The sequence below is a fragment of the Musca vetustissima genome, unplaced genomic scaffold, assembly GCF_032173495.1.
Source record: "Musca vetustissima isolate MV318-11 ecotype Yass unplaced genomic scaffold, APGP_CSIRO_Mvet_v1 utg2180, whole genome shotgun sequence".
NCBI classification, from domain to species: Eukaryota; Metazoa; Arthropoda; class Insecta; order Diptera; family Muscidae; genus Musca; species Musca vetustissima.
Window position 1 is genome coordinate 856,783 of NW_026887089.1, and position 19,706 is coordinate 876,488.

The window sequence follows — 19,706 nt, forward strand, 5'->3', positions numbered from 1 at the left end:
TAATACCCTGTACGCCTGTACAGTGCGGTGAAGGGTATAATTATTAGTTTGTTTAGGTTCTGTAACGGAACTCATTATTTTCTGCCTTAGTGTATAAAAATCTCCTTTATTGAAATTGTTAATTTATCATTCACTTATCGAACTCTCCCTTTTTTATATTTTTTCCCTGTTTTACCTTTTTTCAAATTTTGTTTATTTGCGACTTACTTCGCAAAAGAAAACAATATACATCTATTTATGTCAACACGAACGTCTATGACCCTAAAATATGTTCGTCATTTTTCCAAAGCGTAATTATTCAGGTGATAATGGATAACACTAATTCATTTAAGCGAGGTCATGTAGACTTTTTCTGACATATAGTTCATTGAACTATGTAAAACATTTAAAAGAAAACTAATCAGACGAAGCCAATCATTTGCCTTCTTCTTGAAATGTAAACACAATATTTAATATTGTAAATTTAAAATATTATTTAGTCTTATAAAACTGCTAATGTTTCAAAATGCCTACGTAATAAAAAATATATAAATTAAAAACATTTGATTTGAGGACTTTGACCGATAAGTTAGAAAGAAGAATTTTAAGATTGGCATCGCCATTTTAAGGCAGAGGTTATATTTACTATTGCAAATTAAAATATAAGGAATTTTCTTTAATTGATCAGTTTAAATGTAATAATTGTGAGAACACTTAATTTGTTTATTTTGCGTATACGTGTCGACAAAGCGTATACGAACAGGTGATCCCACTGTTTTAACAACAGCTCTAGTAACATTTCAAATTATTGTTATGTAGACGTGTTTATTATTATAGCTTTGTATTTTTGTTGTATATATTATTAATTACTTTTTATAAAAAATATATATTATTCTTCTTATATATTTTATTTTTTTTTTATTTGTTTTTTAACAAATTATCCATAATATGAAACATCTTACAAGCGTTAAATTAAAAAAAAAACAAACACATTCATTTTAAAAACATATTTCAATGTCATGAACTTTCGAGGTTACAATAAAAATAACAACAACATTCATACATATGTTACCTATAAAATATATTTTGTAAATGATGCAAATCAAGAGGTCAACATCTTGAATGTGAACGACAACACAAATCACTTTTGGAATCAAGGAACTTTTATGTGTGAACAACAACAACAGCAACAAGAGTAACAAATAAATTTTGTTTATAAAAAAAACATAATTAATTATTACCTCGGAGAGGAGCAAAGTGAATCTGTATATGTGATTTAAAGACATTACGTACATACGTAGGTATATAGTCGATGGGAGGTATGTAGGAGTGTGTGTATATGGGACACATTGCTTACCAACCAACCACCGACATGGTGGAAATGCCCCAAATATTTTAATGGCAAAAAATATTGTGTAGGCGCGAAAATTGTATACAAGTCCAAGTTTATGCTCGCTCACAGCAGCTGACGGGCGCAAAAAAAAGAAAACAAAGAAAATGAGAAAACATCGAGAAAAATTAATTTTCTCTAAAATGATTTTTCTTTTGGGGGTTACGGGGGAGATAAACTTTTATACAATATTTTCTGGTTTGCCTCTCAGCCAAAAAATATGACTTGTTGCTCTCACTCATCGTCCAAGTGAAACCACCCGCCCATATATTCACATACATGGATAAGTATGTATAGCGGACCATGGAACCACTGTGAAAATGAATTGATCTTAGAGGTCGGCATGGCGGAAGGGGGGTAATGCCATTGAGGGCATTTTGTGATATTGAAGATAAGCAGACAGACAGAAAAACAAGTGTGTGTGTATGTGTGAGCCATAATACTTCCACAATAGCGGTGTATGTATGTGATCTATATACTTTTCTAAATACATTGAAAAATTATTTTTTGAAAAACAAATTTGTTTTCATCATCAATTTTTGAAAAATTTTCAAATCAGTTGCTTTCGGAATATTGTAATATTAAGTTCGCCATTTTAGAATACTTAGGTAGTTGGAATAAAACGACGAAACAAACGAACCAAACCAAGAAAAAGATCTGGAAAAAGTACTTTGCAAAAACAAAAATTAAATAATTATTAAATTCAAAATCCAGTAAAAAAATAATAAAAAAAATATCCAAAAATACAATAAACAATACCAAACAAGTGTTATTTTAAATAAAAAAACTGAAATTATTGAAGAAAAAAAAAACAATTTGTGAAATTGACATTATTTTTTAATAATCTGAATTTTTGTATTTAGTGTTTATTAATTTTAATAAAATTTAATTTTTTATTTATTTTATCAAACCCAAAAGGAATTTTTAAACCGCATTAAACGAATTAATTTATAAAAACCAAAACCAAACCACACACATACACACAAAAATGGAGTACGTACAATTCAAAAACGGTTCACCACACTACTACAGGGAACAACCCGACCTCAACGAATGTATTCAATATCAAGTAAGCATCGAAGTTTTTATATAAAAACATTAAAAAAAACCTGCAATATATGACAATGAATTAAATTGAAATAGAATCCTGTAATATTTAAAAAAATCATTTTATGCCTATAATAAAAATCAGTTCAAATAACATTAAAAACCAATAGTGGGAGATAAGTTTAATTTCAATTTTTTAACGATTTCCATATTCATTGAAAATTTCAAATATGAATGTACATTTCGTATTGGGTTTTCCTTTGTACAATTTATATTATGTTCGAGAACCTGCAAGAATGCACAACTTTTTACTACGTTAACAATTCTTCCTTTCTGATATCGAAAAATAGAAATTAGTAAATTCTTGCAGTTCGAGAAGGGAAAAATATTTGAAAAATTTTGCCAATTTATTGGGTTATCGTATTACATTTTTTACTTTTATACGTTAATTTAGAAACACATTTTTGTTTCTAAAACCAAATTGACTGCCGTGGACTAGGTTTCCATTCATGTATATACATATGTATTAAAAATTGAAATCTTATGGTCATTTTGTCTTTCGTTAAATTGGAATAAACCACAGGACTTATGTCGTAAACAATGAATGACGTCTTGTGTTAGCGTCAAAAAGATATCAAAACAGCGATAATGGATTCAAAGAAAATTGTAATAAAAAAGAAAAGTTCGATATATTCCAAAATATTGATAAATCGTCCACCTTTTAAAATAATTGTTTTGTAGTTGTAGCAGTCCACCTTTCAAAATAATTGTTTTTTGTTTGTAGTTTTTAGTGATTAAAGAAAAGTCCTTATTTTGTATGGCGGGCATGATAACTCCTCTGTCTGGCTCTCGCATGAACTAGGCTTATTGACAATTGGCGGATTTTATTTTATTCATTATCTTTTTTTAATTCGCTTATTTTTGACCACAAACTAAGTTAAAAAATAAAGAAACTCTTCATTCCCAAAGAAACGTGTTAAAATTGGAATGGATTTTTAGTTTTTGAGTTATCGTGCCGTCATTCGTAAAAAGACTGATTCGAAAAAAATGCGTTTAAAGTTTGAGAATCGCTCTTGCCGCCACTTGATGCTGACACAATAAATGGGCTATATCTTCAAGAGTTCTTGAGATTTTCACTTGAAATTTGGTAGGGACATTCTTGAATTAGTGCAGATTCAAAAGTTCACTGTATTAAATTTGAAAGAAATCATAGGTCTTATTTCTTTTCGCCATTAAGATTAAAAGAATATTTGTTATTACTTCTAAAATAAAATATTTTTTATAAATAGGAATACTTTTATAAAGAATGCTTACCACTTTGCTTCAAATTTGAGTTTTCAACAACTCGAATTCAAATCCTTGTCTTCTGAAAAATGTTTCATATACATTTCAATTGGGATACGCTTTATTTTCTTATAAAGCCAAGCATGATTAAAATTATGGATCTGTAATGAAAAATATGTTTTTAAAAAAATAGATATACATTTTAATAAAAATCAAAGCTCATACCTTCAAAATAAAGCTGTGAACAAATTTTATTATTGTAGAACAGAATGTCTTCTGCCATTTCCATTGATTTGAAATCCATACATGTTGCAAGCCGCTCTTGCTAAAAATAAAAATACAATATAAATATTATTTATATAAAAAAACATTCATAGGTCTCTCATATACAGACATTTAATTTTATTAAAATTATTTTAATTAAAATTAAATTAAAAACATTTAAATTAAAATTAAATAAAGATGATATTCCGGTTTACAATTTTTTAAATCTTTTAAATTTATTTTAATTCATATTATTAGTTTCTTAGTAAATTTTATTCGATTGTGGCATTTGAATCTCAGCTCACTACAAACCATGGCGATTTAGTATTTCGCATTAATGACTGTCTTTCAATGTCAAACATTAGCATTCTATCCAGTTTACACTGCAATAAAACTAATCTAATCACTCAAAACTAATGAACAGATATTCCATTTTTTCAATGAAAAAAATCACCCAGTAATCAATGATTGATATCCTTTGAAAATTCCAATCAAATGCCAAATTTTTTGCAATGGAACAATTTGTTCATTGGCCAAATAAACATACACATTTCAAATCAGTAACAAAAAAAAAATACAATAACAAAACAATTCAATTCTCTCTTGGTCTAATATACAAAAAAAATATATAATTTATATGATACAGATGGATATGCAAAAATCTATTCATGCCTACATACATATACATATGTTTGTATAAATATATTGATGATATATGCCAAATTATATACACAAAAATCTTTTGTATAGATATTTGCTTGTATATACATACATGCATATATATCAAGGAAATATGGTCATCATCCATATAAAATAAGCTAACAAACCTAGAATCTTCTCTTTACTCTCAGATATTTTTTTCCGTTCGTTTTGTTTTGCGGCAAAACAAAATGTGGTGTAATTTATACTTTATTTTTAGAATAAACACAAATACAAAGACAAGCTAAACAAATCACTACGACGACGATGATGATGATGCTGATAATAACTGAATTGGAAAAACAAATTATTTTTTAATTTTCAAACAAAAAAACGAGAATAACAATACATTGAAACAATTTTATGTTTTGCACCCTCCCCTCTCTCCTCCCATATACATATATTTTGTGGTATTTGGAAAATAAAGGCCACAACAAATTAATTATAACCAAAATAAAATGTGGTAAATTTTTCTATATTGTATATATAAAAAATCTATTGTTTCACGCCTCAAAGCTTTAAAATAATAAACAACGTGAAAAACAACAACAACAACATTAATCCATGATGATAAACCCAGATGAACAAATTGTACGCCATAACCATAGGAATTTTTAAACAAATTATCACTGGCCATCATCAGCATCCACCGCCTATTAGCAGAATACCATACAAAAATATTGCTGAAACATATTTTGTTGTTGGCCAACTGACAAGGGATTTAAAACATTTGTCGTTTTGTTGATTTCAATCCATCATCATGATTTCCCTTTTGGTTGAAAAGTGAAATCATACCTAAATAGAAAATTATGTTTGCCAAAATATTTAAAAAAGGGAAAATATTTGGCAAAATCTGGCAGTTAAAATTATTTACATAAAGACAAAATTGTATTATTTATATGAGGCATATTTTTAATTAAAATTAATTAATTAAATCAACATTTTTCTAAGGCGTAAAACAATGAACTTTTGTCAACAAGTTGCATAAATTGTTAGTTGTTGTTATTGTTTATGAACTAAAAAATATGCTTGAGTTCATTTAAAACCCTTTACAACTACTATGTTAGGGGATAAAATGGACCAAGAACATTATTTTTGTCTGGTCTTCTAGTCATCATAATTTTCTTTCAAACCAAAAAGCACCTCTTTTTTAAATAGCCGGTCAACAGTCCACTACTTTTGTGTTGTTCAAAAAAGCTTTTAGTGCATGAGAGAAGAATGGTAGACCATAGAGATATACAAAATGTTTATAGGGGGTCTTCGTATTATAAGTCCCCTGAAAATGAAAGTACAGTGTGGTGTGTAGGGTATTCTATGATCGGCCAGTTCTAAAATACTTGAAAATATTACATTGATCCCCCAAGGGAAGAAGAAAAACAAGAAAAAATGTAATTTAACATTTCCAAAAGCAATTCTGGTCAGCAATTTGGGTTTTGTTTATTTGTTTTTTCTTTTTCATAAAAATTTCTCAAGATTTACAATTTTTTTTTAAATAAAGAAACTATATCCAGACTCAGACATGTAAACATTACACATTAGAGCTGGCAAACAAAGACAATAAAATACCAAACTATCAACTAATAAAAATAAAATTTAACGTAAATATGGTCAAGATGAGGTGGGGGTTTTGGGGGTGAAGACGTGTCATATATATAAAAAGAATAATTATTATCAACATATGATGTGTAGTCTAACTTATTCATATATAAACGAAAACGTGTAAGCTATGTAACCGCCGTTTCTTCGTTCGATTCGATTTTAAAACAATCAAAAAGGAAATACATGAGAAGAAAATAAAATACATCTTGAAATATCAAGGTTAAACAATTAGATGGTATGGCAATTAAAAATAATTTGTTGTTTGTCATTCTTTGGGTTTATAAATAAATGCAATTGTTATTGTGGTAGTAGATGTAGTGGCTGTCGTCTTAGCCAAAAAGTAATTAGAAGGTGAGTGGGATAGAATAATAAAATAAAATGTAATTGTCTGTTTTGTGGAAAAGGTGTGGCGGCAGGTTGAATAACTAACATTAAATTCTAAATTCTTTTAATGTCATGCTGTCTTGCCAATATTTTTTTAAGTAAAAATTTGTTTTCTTATTTAGCCAAACAGGCTGTGTCATCTAGAATGGAAGCAATCAATTGTTTGTCACACAGAGCACCATTCACTTCATCTTCATCCCATTGCAATTGGACTTTGTGTAGGCGTGGTTCCTTCTTTTTAATAATGCGCAAAATACCTCGTGTCTGTACCAAATCCACAGTGCCCGCGAATTCAGCCTGATCCAATGGATGTATATTACGTTTATTACATACACGTCTGTAGACTTCGTGTAAACGACCCATTGTAATGTCCTTGTTCTTTTCATTACGTAACATTAGCATTAACGAACATAACATTATTTTTTGTTGCAATGGGAAAGACTCTTCAATGTCTTCTTGGAGATTTTGAGAGGCACCATAGACCTTGTTTAAGACGGCCGCAACTTGGGTGACTTGCACGGGTTTAAGTACTTCTAAGGAAAGAAAAAAAAGAAAACATTTTGTAAAGGAAATATTTTCTATTATTTTTAATTGATCCTACCTTCCTTAGGTGGTTCCTGTGTAGCTGCAGATTCATTACCATCACCCACAATATTATTGAGATTTTTCAGCTGAACTTCTTTCTCTCCTGCCTTTTTCTGTTGCTCGGCAATTTCCACAACTCTGCGTCCAATATCCAATGCCCTACGTACATCTCCGCTGACAGCACTTACTTTGGCAGCCAACAGTTGCAGAGTAACTGGAGGAAAGATATCCAAAACTTCTGCTTCCTCCAATCGTGACTTGAAAATATCAACAATTTGTTGTTTAGAATAGGGTGGGAAATGCATATGTTTTGGTTTCAATTCACAGCGGGCATTCAAACGCAACAGGGTCCTTTCTGTTAAATCCAAACTATTGGCAATGCCCACCAGCAGGATACGTGCATCTGGCATAGCTGGCCATTCGAAAATCGTATACAATACAGATTGTTTGGAACTACACAGCTGATCAATCTCATCGAGGACAATGAGTAGCATTCGTGATGATGTTTTAATATGCTCTTGGATGGCCATAAGATGATCTCTTTCGGTACGGCCATGGGGTTTGAGATTCAATTCGGCACATAGTTTCTTATACACTCCACCAATGGAGGCAATAGATGTGCAGTTGACATAGACCTTCTGTATGCGATGTGTAAATTCGGGTGAGCGCAGTAGCAGTGAAAGGCAGGCAGTTTTTCCAGTACCCGGTTGTCCTGATACATACAAGCTACCGGATTTTTTATTCTCTAAATGTTCTCTAAAGAAAGCTGTCAACTCGGCCAATTGTTCCTCACGCCCGGGAAGTTTTTGACACTCAGCACTATTCAAGACACGGCGGGCATTTTGATATTTATTACGAGGTGCAGGTGATTTTTTTGGTGTTACCTCCTTTTGTGATGCCACCTTCTTTTTGTGCGACTTTTGTGTTGGACCATCTTCTGTGGAGGCATCAGATAAATCTTCAGGTTTTTCATCCAGACTTAAACGTTCCAAAACACGAGATTTTCTAGGAGTTATATCCTTTTGCGATGCCACTTTCTTTTTGTGGGATTTTTGTGCCTCCTCCGTGGAGGCATCTGATAAATCTCCTGGCTTGTCATCAATACTTAAACGATCCAATAGACGAGAGGGACTTATTACATGGTTAGGTATTGCCTTGGAGGTATGTCTAGGTTGTTTGGGTGGTGAAGCTTCATTCAGTTGTTCGACAGTTTTACCACATTCCTCTTCTGCCTGGAGTCGTTTAAGTAGCTCCCTTTTCTTGGAAGCTGGCATTGGTTTGAGTGAATTTTTACTTCTTGGTGTCTTTGGTGCTTCATCCTCCACATCCACCGTGTCCAGTGATTTGCTGGTCTTGGCAACTGATCTTTTCCTATGGGCAGCCATTTGATTAATACGATCACAATTCTCTTCGTTGCTACAATTCGAGGAACGCTCTTCTTCCTCTTCGTCACTGTGTATGGAATGAGTACTTTGTCTATGACCCCATATGGTTGACCTGCGGGTAGTGGTTGTTGTTGTTGCAGGCAGCGTAGGCGTTGCAGATTTAATACCAATGCTGCTTAAACGAGTTGATCGTCGAACTGCCATTTAGAATAACATTAACAAGAATTTAGCAAGTGTTAGGTTTGTGTTGTTGTAGTTTTAGTCAAATTTGGAAATTAGGAAATTTTAGTGTACCCAAGAACTGATAAAACAAAAACTGGTAACGTAGCCACAACGAGATAAAAGACAAAGAAAAAAGGTCAGCGATATGCAGGTAACACACAAAAAAGCGCGGTAAACAAATGACAAATGTCATTTGGTTGCATTGCCAGCTGTTTGAGAGTAACAGAGTTGCTAAATGGAGTAGTAACAAGAATGCGGGAATGGTGAGAGAGAAACATAGGCTGCTGTAGTTAGTGCACGAGTAACGTAATGAGATTTAATTAAAAAATTAAATACAAAAAGAAATGGGCAAAAAATATAAAAATTAATAAAATAATATATTATTTAGGACATTATTTTGTTGTTTAGAATGACAATTAGGAAATATTTCATTGAAACAGTACGGTAATTAGAGATATATTGTCAGCAGTGTGGGAAGGGAGGCTTTTTATATGTTTATTCAAGCCAGGTGAGAGGCAGAGAAGTATTGGTAACTCCGTTTTTATTGTCAGTTAAAATACATATCATGTAGTGGCCAGGCCACATTTCAATTTGCTTGGGAAAAGTACCAGATAACAAATTTCTTCAGAGTCGGGAATAGAAAACAGTAAATAAAATTAAATAGAATTATTATTGATTTTTATTTGATTTTTTGTATTTGATTGCATTTTAAATAATACAATTCTGGCTTTTTGGGATTACTATTTAAAATAAAATCATTTTGTCTTATTAAATATATATCAAAAGAGAATGAAAATATTATTTGCAAACTGGACACAATTTCAACGAAAATAACTTACGTAATAATTTATAAATATTATTTTAATTTTTCTGCTATCTTGAAATACTCAAGATCTCGTTATATGATGTGGGTGCTGACACTCGCAACAGAACAGAGAACAGGGAAAACACAACGTATATTAAACAAATGAAATAATAGAAAAATGACCAACAAGCAAAAAATACACAAGTAAACACCTACTGGTAAAATATATTAACACAGACACAGAATAGAAATACAATGTATATAGGAGAATGAAAAAGTTTTTTTCCAATTGCCAAAAATTAAAATTTTTCTCGATTTTTCCTCTCATGAAATGAGAACCATTTGTTTGGGTACATATACATATATTTTTTGAAAATTCTTGTGGGATGTTTAATATTCTTACTCACAAATACCATAACACATTTTCTTTTTCGATCTAGAAAAACGGTATGTTTATATAATTGCCACACAAACACATTTTCACAAAAAGAAAAATCTGAAATGTTTATTTGTCTACTGGAAAATTAATTACTTTTTATTTTGCAAATGTGCGTGTGCAACAAAATAGATCCATAAATATTTTGCCATATTGTTAGCATTAATTATATGAACAAATATACATATTTTGTTCAAGGTTTCTTTTTTTGTTCGTATAAATAATAATTTATTTATTTTCGTTTTGCTTTAATTTCCTTGCAGCCATACCGAACAACTCCACTTGTTTTGCCTGGCGCTAAAGTGAAAAAAGATGCTCCCACCACAGAATCCTACCTGAGACACTACCCCAATCCAGCTGTACGTGCTCGTCCCCATCAAGACTTCCATGACAGTGTAATGAAACAACGTGTGGCCGATACCATGTTGCACAAAGTTGTTGGCCAAGATGCTGATACCGGCAAAGTAAGTTCGGCATTTTTTTTAGGTCTGAAAAACGGACATTCTCCTTTAAAATGTTACGACGTTTTTTTATATTTGAAGTGTAAATTTTTGGGGAATATAGGGATTATATTATTATTGTCTTTATAATATCCCTGTAGGAATAGTTTGAGATTCTAAAAAAACACAATGAAGTAAAGTTATAGCTTACTCCCAGCCCTCGTCTAACATTTAATAGTTTTCCCAAATATTTCTACACTTAATTAAAATTGGGATTTTAATATTTAATTTGTATTAGTTTGAGGCGACAGACATTTAACAATACAGGATATATAAGTTCATGGCACAATGAATAGGTAGTCCATTTAGCGCAGATGATGTCTTGATTTACTGTCAAAGTGTATAATTTCTACTTGAATTCGATGTGCAGTGTTGCCAACCATTTGAAATATTGTATGAAAAAATTTGACAGATAATTGAGACAAAAACAAAGGTTTTCGTTGGTATACATCACCTTATTATTGCATCATGTATAAGTTCATGGCACAATAAATGGTAGTCCATTTAGCACAGCTGAGGATTTGATGAATTCGATTTGCAATGTTGCCAACCAAGGAAACATTTGACATTTGCCAAGGAAACATTTGACAGATGGTCGAGACGACAACAAAGGTTTTTGTTGTGATACATCACCTTATTATTGCATCATGGGTAGTCCATTTAAAGCAGCTGATGACTCGATTAACTTCCAAAGTGCGTAATATATACTAGAATTCGATGTGCAATGTTGCCAACCATGTGAAATATTATAAGGAAAAATTTGACAGATGATCAAGGCAATAATAAATAATAAAACGTGTCATTTTGTAGGGATATGTAAGTCGGCTTTCGAAAAGTCGTGTTTTGAGCATGAACAAATTTTGTTTAAAGTAAACATTACATACGTTTACATGAAATGTATTTTATTAAAATGGGTTATTTTAATTCTCATTTAAACGCATAGGCGACACATCGGACTTACAAATTTATATTCCTATCTTATATAATATATATCCCTAACTTTTTATAATTTTATTAATTTTTGTCACTTTCCTGAAGGTTTTCCACAAACAATTCAATTCCCCCATTGGTTTGTACTCGGAGAACAACATTGAAAACACCATCCGCCAGACAGTTCCGTAAGTATTATTTGATTAATATCTATTCTGAGTTAAGTTACTAACCTTAGTATGACCTTAGGGCTGACAATAATAATAACAATTAAACAAAAAATTAAAAAGAAGATATACAAAACAACCGCTTCAAAATAAAAATATTAGGTTAATTTGTTTATAGAATATTAAAAACAAAATGTATATATAAAATAACCACCTGAAAAAGTGCAAACAACACAAAATAATAATCTGTACTATCCATTTAAAACTAAACAAGGCTACACTGATTATTAAAAAAAGCAGAACACAATACTAAACATTTTTTGGATATTTTACTAATTTGTTTTTCTATTTATTTTTATTATTTCTTTATAATTAAAAAAAAAAAAACACTAAATATTGTGAGAATTGCTGTGTGCACGTTCAACTGTAGTCGAATTTTGAAACAATACAAAACAACTGTTGAATAATTGATGTTGAATTAATTAAATTTTTAATTTATTTTCTGTGTCAACTCTCTACCACATCTCTATTTAATGTTTGTTGTAGTGTCAATACACTAAGGAAGAGTGCTTTATATCGTCCTTTGCCATCAAAACTAGACGGGTAAACTTTTTTAAAACCAAATAAAACAAAATCACAATTTTCTATTTTTATTATCATTTTAAACAAATTAATTCAAAGTAATTTATTTTTCTCTTCACTTGCTCATGCCCAAAATTTCAAAATTATAACATTTTGAAAAAAATTTAATTTTGATCCTGCTAAAAACAACAACTAGACATAACGTCATTGAAATCAAGTTATCTCCTGTAATATATCCTTCAAGCAGTAATCAAAAATGTCTCCTGTAATATATCCTCAATAAAATTATTTCTTTTGGAATATCCACATAGCCGTTATAAAAGCTTGCTTCAACAACACACGTTTCCCACATAGGCACACACACATATGTATAATTTGTGTTTTTAATGTATTTGTTAATAACACGATAACAGTACATTTATTAAAACCGAATAATTTATTTACAACTTTCATAGTAATCCTTAGATACAATTTTAAGCAACTAATTTGAAATGTTGCCAGGTTGCTTTATGAGTTGCCAACACAAATAGTCGTATGACCCTTTTAGGGTAAAATTCATAAAGCTGCATGGCCACATATCTAGTTACCAATTTCCACAACATTAAAACAAACTATTTGTTCCAATTCCACACTGTTCCACAAAGTGCAAACGCCTCTACACTGTCGATGATTGTTCCATTAAACCTATTAATGAGGTCGCCAAGAAAGATCAGCTGTTTTTTGTTTAGTGTAAACATGCGTTATTGAAATTGAATAGAAAAATAAAGCCAAGATGGATTTCGCGATATTGTTATGTTATCATAACATCACCCCTCAGAAAAGTAGTTATTTAATGTGACGAATTATAAAACAACAATAGTCCGAATGGCAATGAAAAGCCCAACAAAACATCAATATTTAATTAAATTAAAAAAATTGGTCAATAACATAAGAAAATTTTTTGGGGCTAGGACAGAATAATCGTTTTATATAAAGTTTTTTAAATAAATTATCTAAATCGAGCTTCGAAAGAATTTGGCCACACTTTTTCCAAAGCAGTGTGACAACGATATCCGTTTTTTATTAAAATTCTTTTTTCCTCTGTTTCATTAAAAGTTTTATTTCAAATATTGTTTTTAGTGTATATATAAATTTTAGCTATTTTTGTTATTTCTTCCAAATCTAACCAAAAATTCTTTTGAAACTTTTGAATAACTTTACTAAATTTATGGTTTTGATTTTTTGGAATAACCCAAAATTAATTAATTTTGGTTAAACAATATTAAAAATTAACACAATTGATTAAAAACAAGCCAAACAAAAACACACCAAAGCAATGGAATTGGCAACACTATGACGGTGTTTCAATTCCATTCCATTTCAATGGGTGTTGTGTGTTTCCATATGTTTTTGTTTACAGCTAAAATACAAGTCTGTCACTGTTACTTTATTTTTGTTTTACTGTTGACAGTTGAAGTTTTATTTTGAATTAACACCAAACACTACCCAACAAACTATTTTGTAGAAAGTTTGTTTATTTTTGATGTTTACATTAGCAAATTTACAAATTGAAAAATAACGTTTAATATTTGTTTTACAAACAACTAATGTAAACATGATTTGGACCCATATCCCCCCACCAACCAACCAAACCAAAACAAGAAACAAAACAAACAAAAAGAAAACCAAATTTTTTAATAGTTGTTAGAATTATATAAGGACAAAATATTGTTAAGAACGATTAGCTGCACGATTAATGTTAGAATTTTCATCGATCTATCTTTCCTGGAACAAAAATATAAAATACTGGAGCAACAAAAGCAGAAAGAATTGAATGAACTACAACAGCGGAAACAGCGTCAAAAGCAGCTAGAACAACTGTATCATCATTGAGAAGAAGAATAAAACACTTTTGTGGAAGAAAAACATATTTCTGCGAATGTTAGAGAAAGAAAATGTGATAGAGAAAAAGTCTAACTCAAGCTCCCAATTTAACATTTTGTTTTCCTACAAACTAGTTGAATTTTCAAATTTACCCAAGTTCCTTCCACCACTCGCCCTTCAAATTCCACTCCACAAACCCCACCTATAGAGATTATGTCCTTTAACAAAAAATAACTAGTTTTCCCAGGTGTTTTAACTCCTCCTCCCCCACCTCAACACACACAGCAAACACTCCCATTGCAATTACCCGCAAAAGCTTTTGTGGCTAACCTAAAAAAAGAAATATCGAAATTTCCTTTTGGATCCCCCAAAGAAATCATTAATTTTTATATTAAATCCCCCACCACATATCCAAATGCTTCATTATTACTAATCTATAAAAAACCAAAAGCATAATCTAGCAATTTAATATTTTTAGTAGTTCTAATGCCATCTATAATTTGATGATGCTACTAGCTTCAAATGAAAACATAAACAAATTTTATAGCCATTAAGTTTTAATTGGAATTTGTCATTTTGCAAACTGTCATTGTTTTTTGCCAAATTTAACTTTAAAACCACAACAACAAAGAAAACATCGATTTTTTTGAAACTAATTCTAACTTATTTTGTGCACATCCTGTTTTTTCTCTCTCTTACTCTCTACGCTATCTTAAAAAATACAAAAACTAAAAAAATAAAACAAAAAATATTAAAAAAATAAAAACCAAAACGTCAAATATCCACCATCATAAAAAAATTAAACTCGGATCTCACATAAACCACAACCAACAACAACAACAAAAAAATGCTGCAACGATCACGAACAAATACGAAAAACAAAATCGTTTACCCCCCCAAACCCAATAAAAAAAATCAAACGACAAAAAAATTCCAAAAATTTAGTTACAAGCCAACAGTACTCTATGACCCATCAAAGAGTGAAACCTTTAAGGCCGTCCAGGAAGCGGGCTACGATCATGCTGACTATAGCGAAGAAGTAACGGTGCCAGTCCAACCTAAGGTTTTCCAACCCCATAAAACCGTTCCAGGAAAGGTAAGATCACAGTGTCACATTGTGATTGAAGCTCTTCTCAAATCAAAACAGAAAAGTGCCAACATAGAAATCATCTCTCGTGTGTTATGCGAGCTAGCGCTCTCTTTCTCTATCTCTCTCAAATCAGCTCTTGTCATATTTATCAGCATTTATTACTCGTTCGTCAGCTAGATTGTCCTGCGTCAAATCAAAAACCGAAATCAAATCAACAACAACAAAAAATATCATTGTCACTGTTTTGTTTTTCCGAACCCAAAACCCCGTCCTTACATTTTTGTTTTGTTTTTTGCTCTGTGTTTAATTTTGAATTTCTTTTTGTTTTTCGTTTTTATTCACTCACTGATCGCTCAGCTAAGCTCGCCGCTCATATTTATTTTTTTGAGAAACAATAAAAACATAATGTATAATCAAACAGCTGTAAATGTTGCCATATCAGCATATAAATATCAAATATGTAGTGGTTGTTGTCTTGCGCTTCGTGTGTAGCCGACATAGGTTATTAACAGTAACACAACTGTCAAACTATAGAGTTACCCATGTAAAGTATTACCATTACTTAATTGTGGGTAGGTGTCTATAGTTTGCAATCATTTTGTAAAATTCCATTTGACATTCATACTATAATTTATGAAAATTAACAAAATAATAGTTTTACTAATAGAAATATTACAAAATATTTTTATTACACTGATTATTTTTAAATATATAAAAAGAAAACATTAACACTTATACGTTTATTTGAAGTTTAATCTTATCACAACAAGTCACTGAAAAGTTAACTAGTGTCATTTTAAGAATTGTCATTGTACTAGTATGTACAAATTATTTCAGAAATACAGTTGGAAAATCTTAAAGACGACTAGATTTGTATATCGAGATACCAAATCCCAGGTGTTTAGACTAGCATTAAAATTATTTTTTTTGTCAGCTGTTATTTGTTTACATATACATACAAATGTCAGTGGTTGCATAATTTCTGAGACAATTTTTCAACCAATATTTTCAAAAATTAATAAAAACGTTTGATGTTTCAAATTATTTTAATGTCCACTATAAGTCATGGCATAATTACAGAAGTTAGTCTCACTTGAGAATTTGAGAATCATGGCAAACCTTTTTAATTTGGAACTCATCTATCAATTTTAAATAATATGAAAAATAAATTCCATAAAATTGTATGTATGTCGATTGGCATATTTTCAATAAAGTAAACAAAATATATTTTCTAAAGCTGAATATTATTCTCAAGATTTAACTATGATTGTTACAACTTATATTTATAAGTTTTAGAGGCAGGGATCTTCAAAATATTTTTAAATATATATTATTTAGCAATTTTCCACTGAACAAATGATATGCGTACATTTCGGAAAGGAAGATATTTTCATTTAAATTTTGAAAGCTGAATACTGTTAAAGGCAAATTTAAGAAAAATTTGGAAACATATGACTACATGAGACTACCTTGTATAATTATGCCATGACTGTTAAATTTAAATTTTTAAACAGTTGCCTTTTTTATAGGGAAGTGTTTTGAAGAATTCTTTTAGAAGAAGTGATTAATTTGTGGATGAAAAAACAGGGTTGTATTAGAATATATCTTGATCTAGCATAGAATTTCAAGATAATAAGTGGATTTAATTTTATGTGGTAGCTTTGAAATTATTAATATATAAATTTGACAGTCAGCTGGTCTATATTTCACTGATTTCAAAAATTCTGTTGCAATTGTTCAATGCTCTCCAATTTGTTTGACAACTATATTGAATTTTAATATATTTTGAAACGTGTAATATATTTTGAAACGTGAAAAGTGTAGCCATTTGTTACTTTTAGAAGAGATGCATTTTCTAGTTCAAAAGCAGAGTTGTATTTGAAATTTTAACGATTTTCCATGTAAATCGAATTTAATATAATATCAGTGTAATAAAATTATTTAATTTTGATTTTAATTATTCTGACTATTAAAATCAAAATTGATACAAATGTTCAAAACTAACAATATCAATGGCTAAAACTAACCTCATTTTAGTTAAAAAATCATAAAACATATATATGTAAACATTATCATTTGAAGAACGTCATTGCGAAATGAAAAGATATTAATTTCAAATGTACACTTTTTTATTTTACAACAGAAACTCTTACAATCAGCGCCCGTTTCCCACACGTCGTACCATGTAAGTATTTAGTTTTAAAAAAGTTCAATTTATAAATTTATAATGTTTCTACTTATTATATATGTTTAATAATAAAAACTACATAAAACACATACGATGTTAATGTAGCATTATCCACACATATCAATTGCAAATATTGGCAACACTGCCAGCACTGTCAACATTAATTCTCATATGTCTCTCTTCTCTTTCTCTCTCTCTTTATTTCAACAGGTGGTAAATTCACACGATGAGACCATTCGTCAAAGTGGATCCTTCAATCGTTTGATGCACAGTGTTTTGGGACAATCAACATATTAATTATTTTTTTTGAAAATATATTTTATTATTTAATAAATGTAATTAACAAAAAAAAACCAAAATAGTTACCAACATCAACAACGATTACTAAACCCAAATATACATATATATTTTCAAAAAAACCAAACAAATAAGCTCAACAACACCTAAACTTATTGTAATATGTACCATCAAATGCAGAAGAAGATATAATAGTTTTCAAAAATTACGACTTGTAATTATTTAATTAAATCATAGAAAAACAAAACCTTTAATGGGAACAATTTTAACCTTTGTATTAATAATTAAAAACCAAAAACAAAAAATATTACAACATTAAAACACCAAACACTAACACAGCCGATAAGAATTCAACTATTCATTTCTAAATTATCGATTATCGATCGAACAATTTGTGTGTCGATTTCATGTTCACAATTTGACATGCATTTTGTTCAATTCCCTTATAAGAAAAATACAACAAACAAAAAACAAAACAACTTATTATTTAATTTAAATTATTTTAATTTCATTAATGAGTAACGATTAAAACAAAAAACAAACATCGACAACAAAATTTTCTCTTTATCTGTGTTGAACAATTTTTTTCTATTTTTAAATTTGAAAATAAAATTAACACACCTAAAAAAAACAACAAAAAAACTAAAAAAATTGTTTTTTATTTATAAATTTAGAGGGGAATCTCAAATTGGAATTTTGGGAAATAATTTATGGGTTCGTCCTGAAACAAAATTTCAATAGGTATTTTTTATTTCCAGATTATGACACTTACTTTTTTGTCTTACTGTAATCTAATTTCGAATATGTGTTTACTTTCATTTTTGTTAATTACGAAATACCTGCCACTTTGTATTTGTTTTTACAGATCGAAAACTAATTGGCATTGCCGTTTATCCATTACACATGTCATAGCAATTTGCAACTGACCCAATAATAAACTTAAAAATACTCTCATTGTCCTATATAAAACTTGTTTTCAATACAACACATTCATTCATGAAAAATGTGTAGCAGTATGTAATATAGCTTCCAGTCGTAACCTGAGGACATACATACATAACATCCAATTGGAATTTTTATTATTGTAAATAACTTTATTTGCAATACAAATATGTATATAAAAAGAGAACAACGAACGGGAGGGAATTTCTGCAGACGAGCTGGATATGACGGGTCTTTATAAACGATCAGAAGGGGGAGTGGGTTCTTTGAAACGAATTGTATGTCAAATAAGAAGTCTTACAAATGATTTGTAGGGTCCTTATAGACCACATGAAAAGAGTATTCTTAAAGGAAATGGAACCTATAGAGCTGAAGCCAGGAGTTCTTATAAACTATCTGACGATCTGAAGCAAGATAGGATTTCCAATATGTAATTCTTATTTTTTAATAAATGTTTTCCAAAACAAGGGTAGATATTTAAAAACATGTTTCTACTTGTCATTAAGTTCGGCCGCACTATGGACCAGGAATCCAATTTTTTGGCAAAAAGTCCATTTCAGGTAGAGCCGATAAAACGTTATATATTTGAGATCTGGTGACTTTGAGCTTTACACCAGAAAAATTCTATAACATTGAGGGTCACAATTTACAAATGACGAAAAAGCTCAAAATTACATATTTTTATACCTTACACAACTACGTTGGCAGGGTGTTATAGCTTTGTGCAGCCCCAAGAGATTGTAACGCCGCGAAATATTGGTCCTAGACCCACCTTTAAATATCCCGTCGTCATATCTGGACTAGCTGAGTCGATCTAGACATGTGTGTCCGTCCGTCCGTCTGTCCATTTGCAAACACGATAAAGGTCACAGTTACGGACCAATATTCACGAGATTTGACATGTACGTTGAGTTCTGGCCAATGAAGACCCATATTTTTTGGCTAAAATCGGCTAGTATTTAGGGGGTGAATGCCAATCTTTGTCTGATTTTCTGGTCGCTCCAAAGGCGCAATTATGGCCCGAACATCGAATTTTTACATGGAGAAGGGGATCGGGCCAAAGAAAGG

The 19,706-nt window shown here is 30.4% G+C and overlaps 2 protein-coding genes across 11 annotated transcripts in view; one reads left to right on the forward strand and one right to left on the reverse strand.

Moving 5' to 3' along the window:
- The window catches only part of LOC133334650 (PDZ and LIM domain protein 4), a 39,549-nt gene extending 21,845 nt beyond the window's left edge, over positions 1–17,704 (forward strand). Inside the window, exons 1-7 of one of the 10 annotated variants that reach the window (XM_061542979.1) lie at positions 2,310–2,438; positions 10,343–10,543; positions 11,618–11,697; positions 12,223–12,279; positions 15,067–15,217; positions 17,355–17,396; positions 17,610–17,704. In XM_061542979.1, the coding sequence (XP_061398963.1) occupies positions 2,358–2,438; positions 10,343–10,543; positions 11,618–11,697; positions 12,223–12,279; positions 15,067–15,217; positions 17,355–17,396; positions 17,610–17,696 (699 nt within the window). In that variant the 5' untranslated portion in view covers positions 2,310–2,357 and the 3' untranslated portion in view covers positions 17,697–17,704. Of the gene's footprint in view, positions 1–2,309; positions 2,439–10,342; positions 10,544–11,617; positions 11,698–11,758; positions 11,816–12,222; positions 12,280–14,000; positions 14,138–15,066; positions 15,218–17,354; positions 17,401–17,609 lie in introns of those variants that run through there. The other 9 variants (XM_061542973.1, XM_061542980.1, XM_061542976.1 and 6 more) reach the window with 9 other exon arrangements.
- On the reverse strand, positions 6,758–8,864 carry LOC133334634 (cell division control protein 6 homolog). The gene is made up of 2 exons (XM_061542948.1): positions 7,248–8,864; positions 6,758–7,179 (listed from the first exon to the last, which is right to left on the reverse strand). The coding sequence occupies exons 1-2, from the start codon at positions 8,818–8,820 to the stop codon at positions 6,761–6,763; spliced, it is 1,992 nt and encodes a 663-aa protein (XP_061398932.1). The 5' UTR covers positions 8,821–8,864; the 3' UTR covers positions 6,758–6,760.
- Positions 17,705–19,706: the final 2,002 nt, after the last annotated feature.

What these genes read in the sequence shown, in the direction of transcription:
- LOC133334634 (XM_061542948.1), bottom strand. Translation starts at nt 8,820, where the DNA reads ATGGCAGTTCGACGATCAACTCGTTTAAGCAGCATTGGTATTAAATCT. An exon ending in ACAGGAACCACCTAAGGAAG is followed by an intron (nt 7,180 to 7,247) that starts GTAGGATCAATT and finishes TTCTTTCCTTAG; the next exon opens with AAGTACTTAAACCCGTGCAA.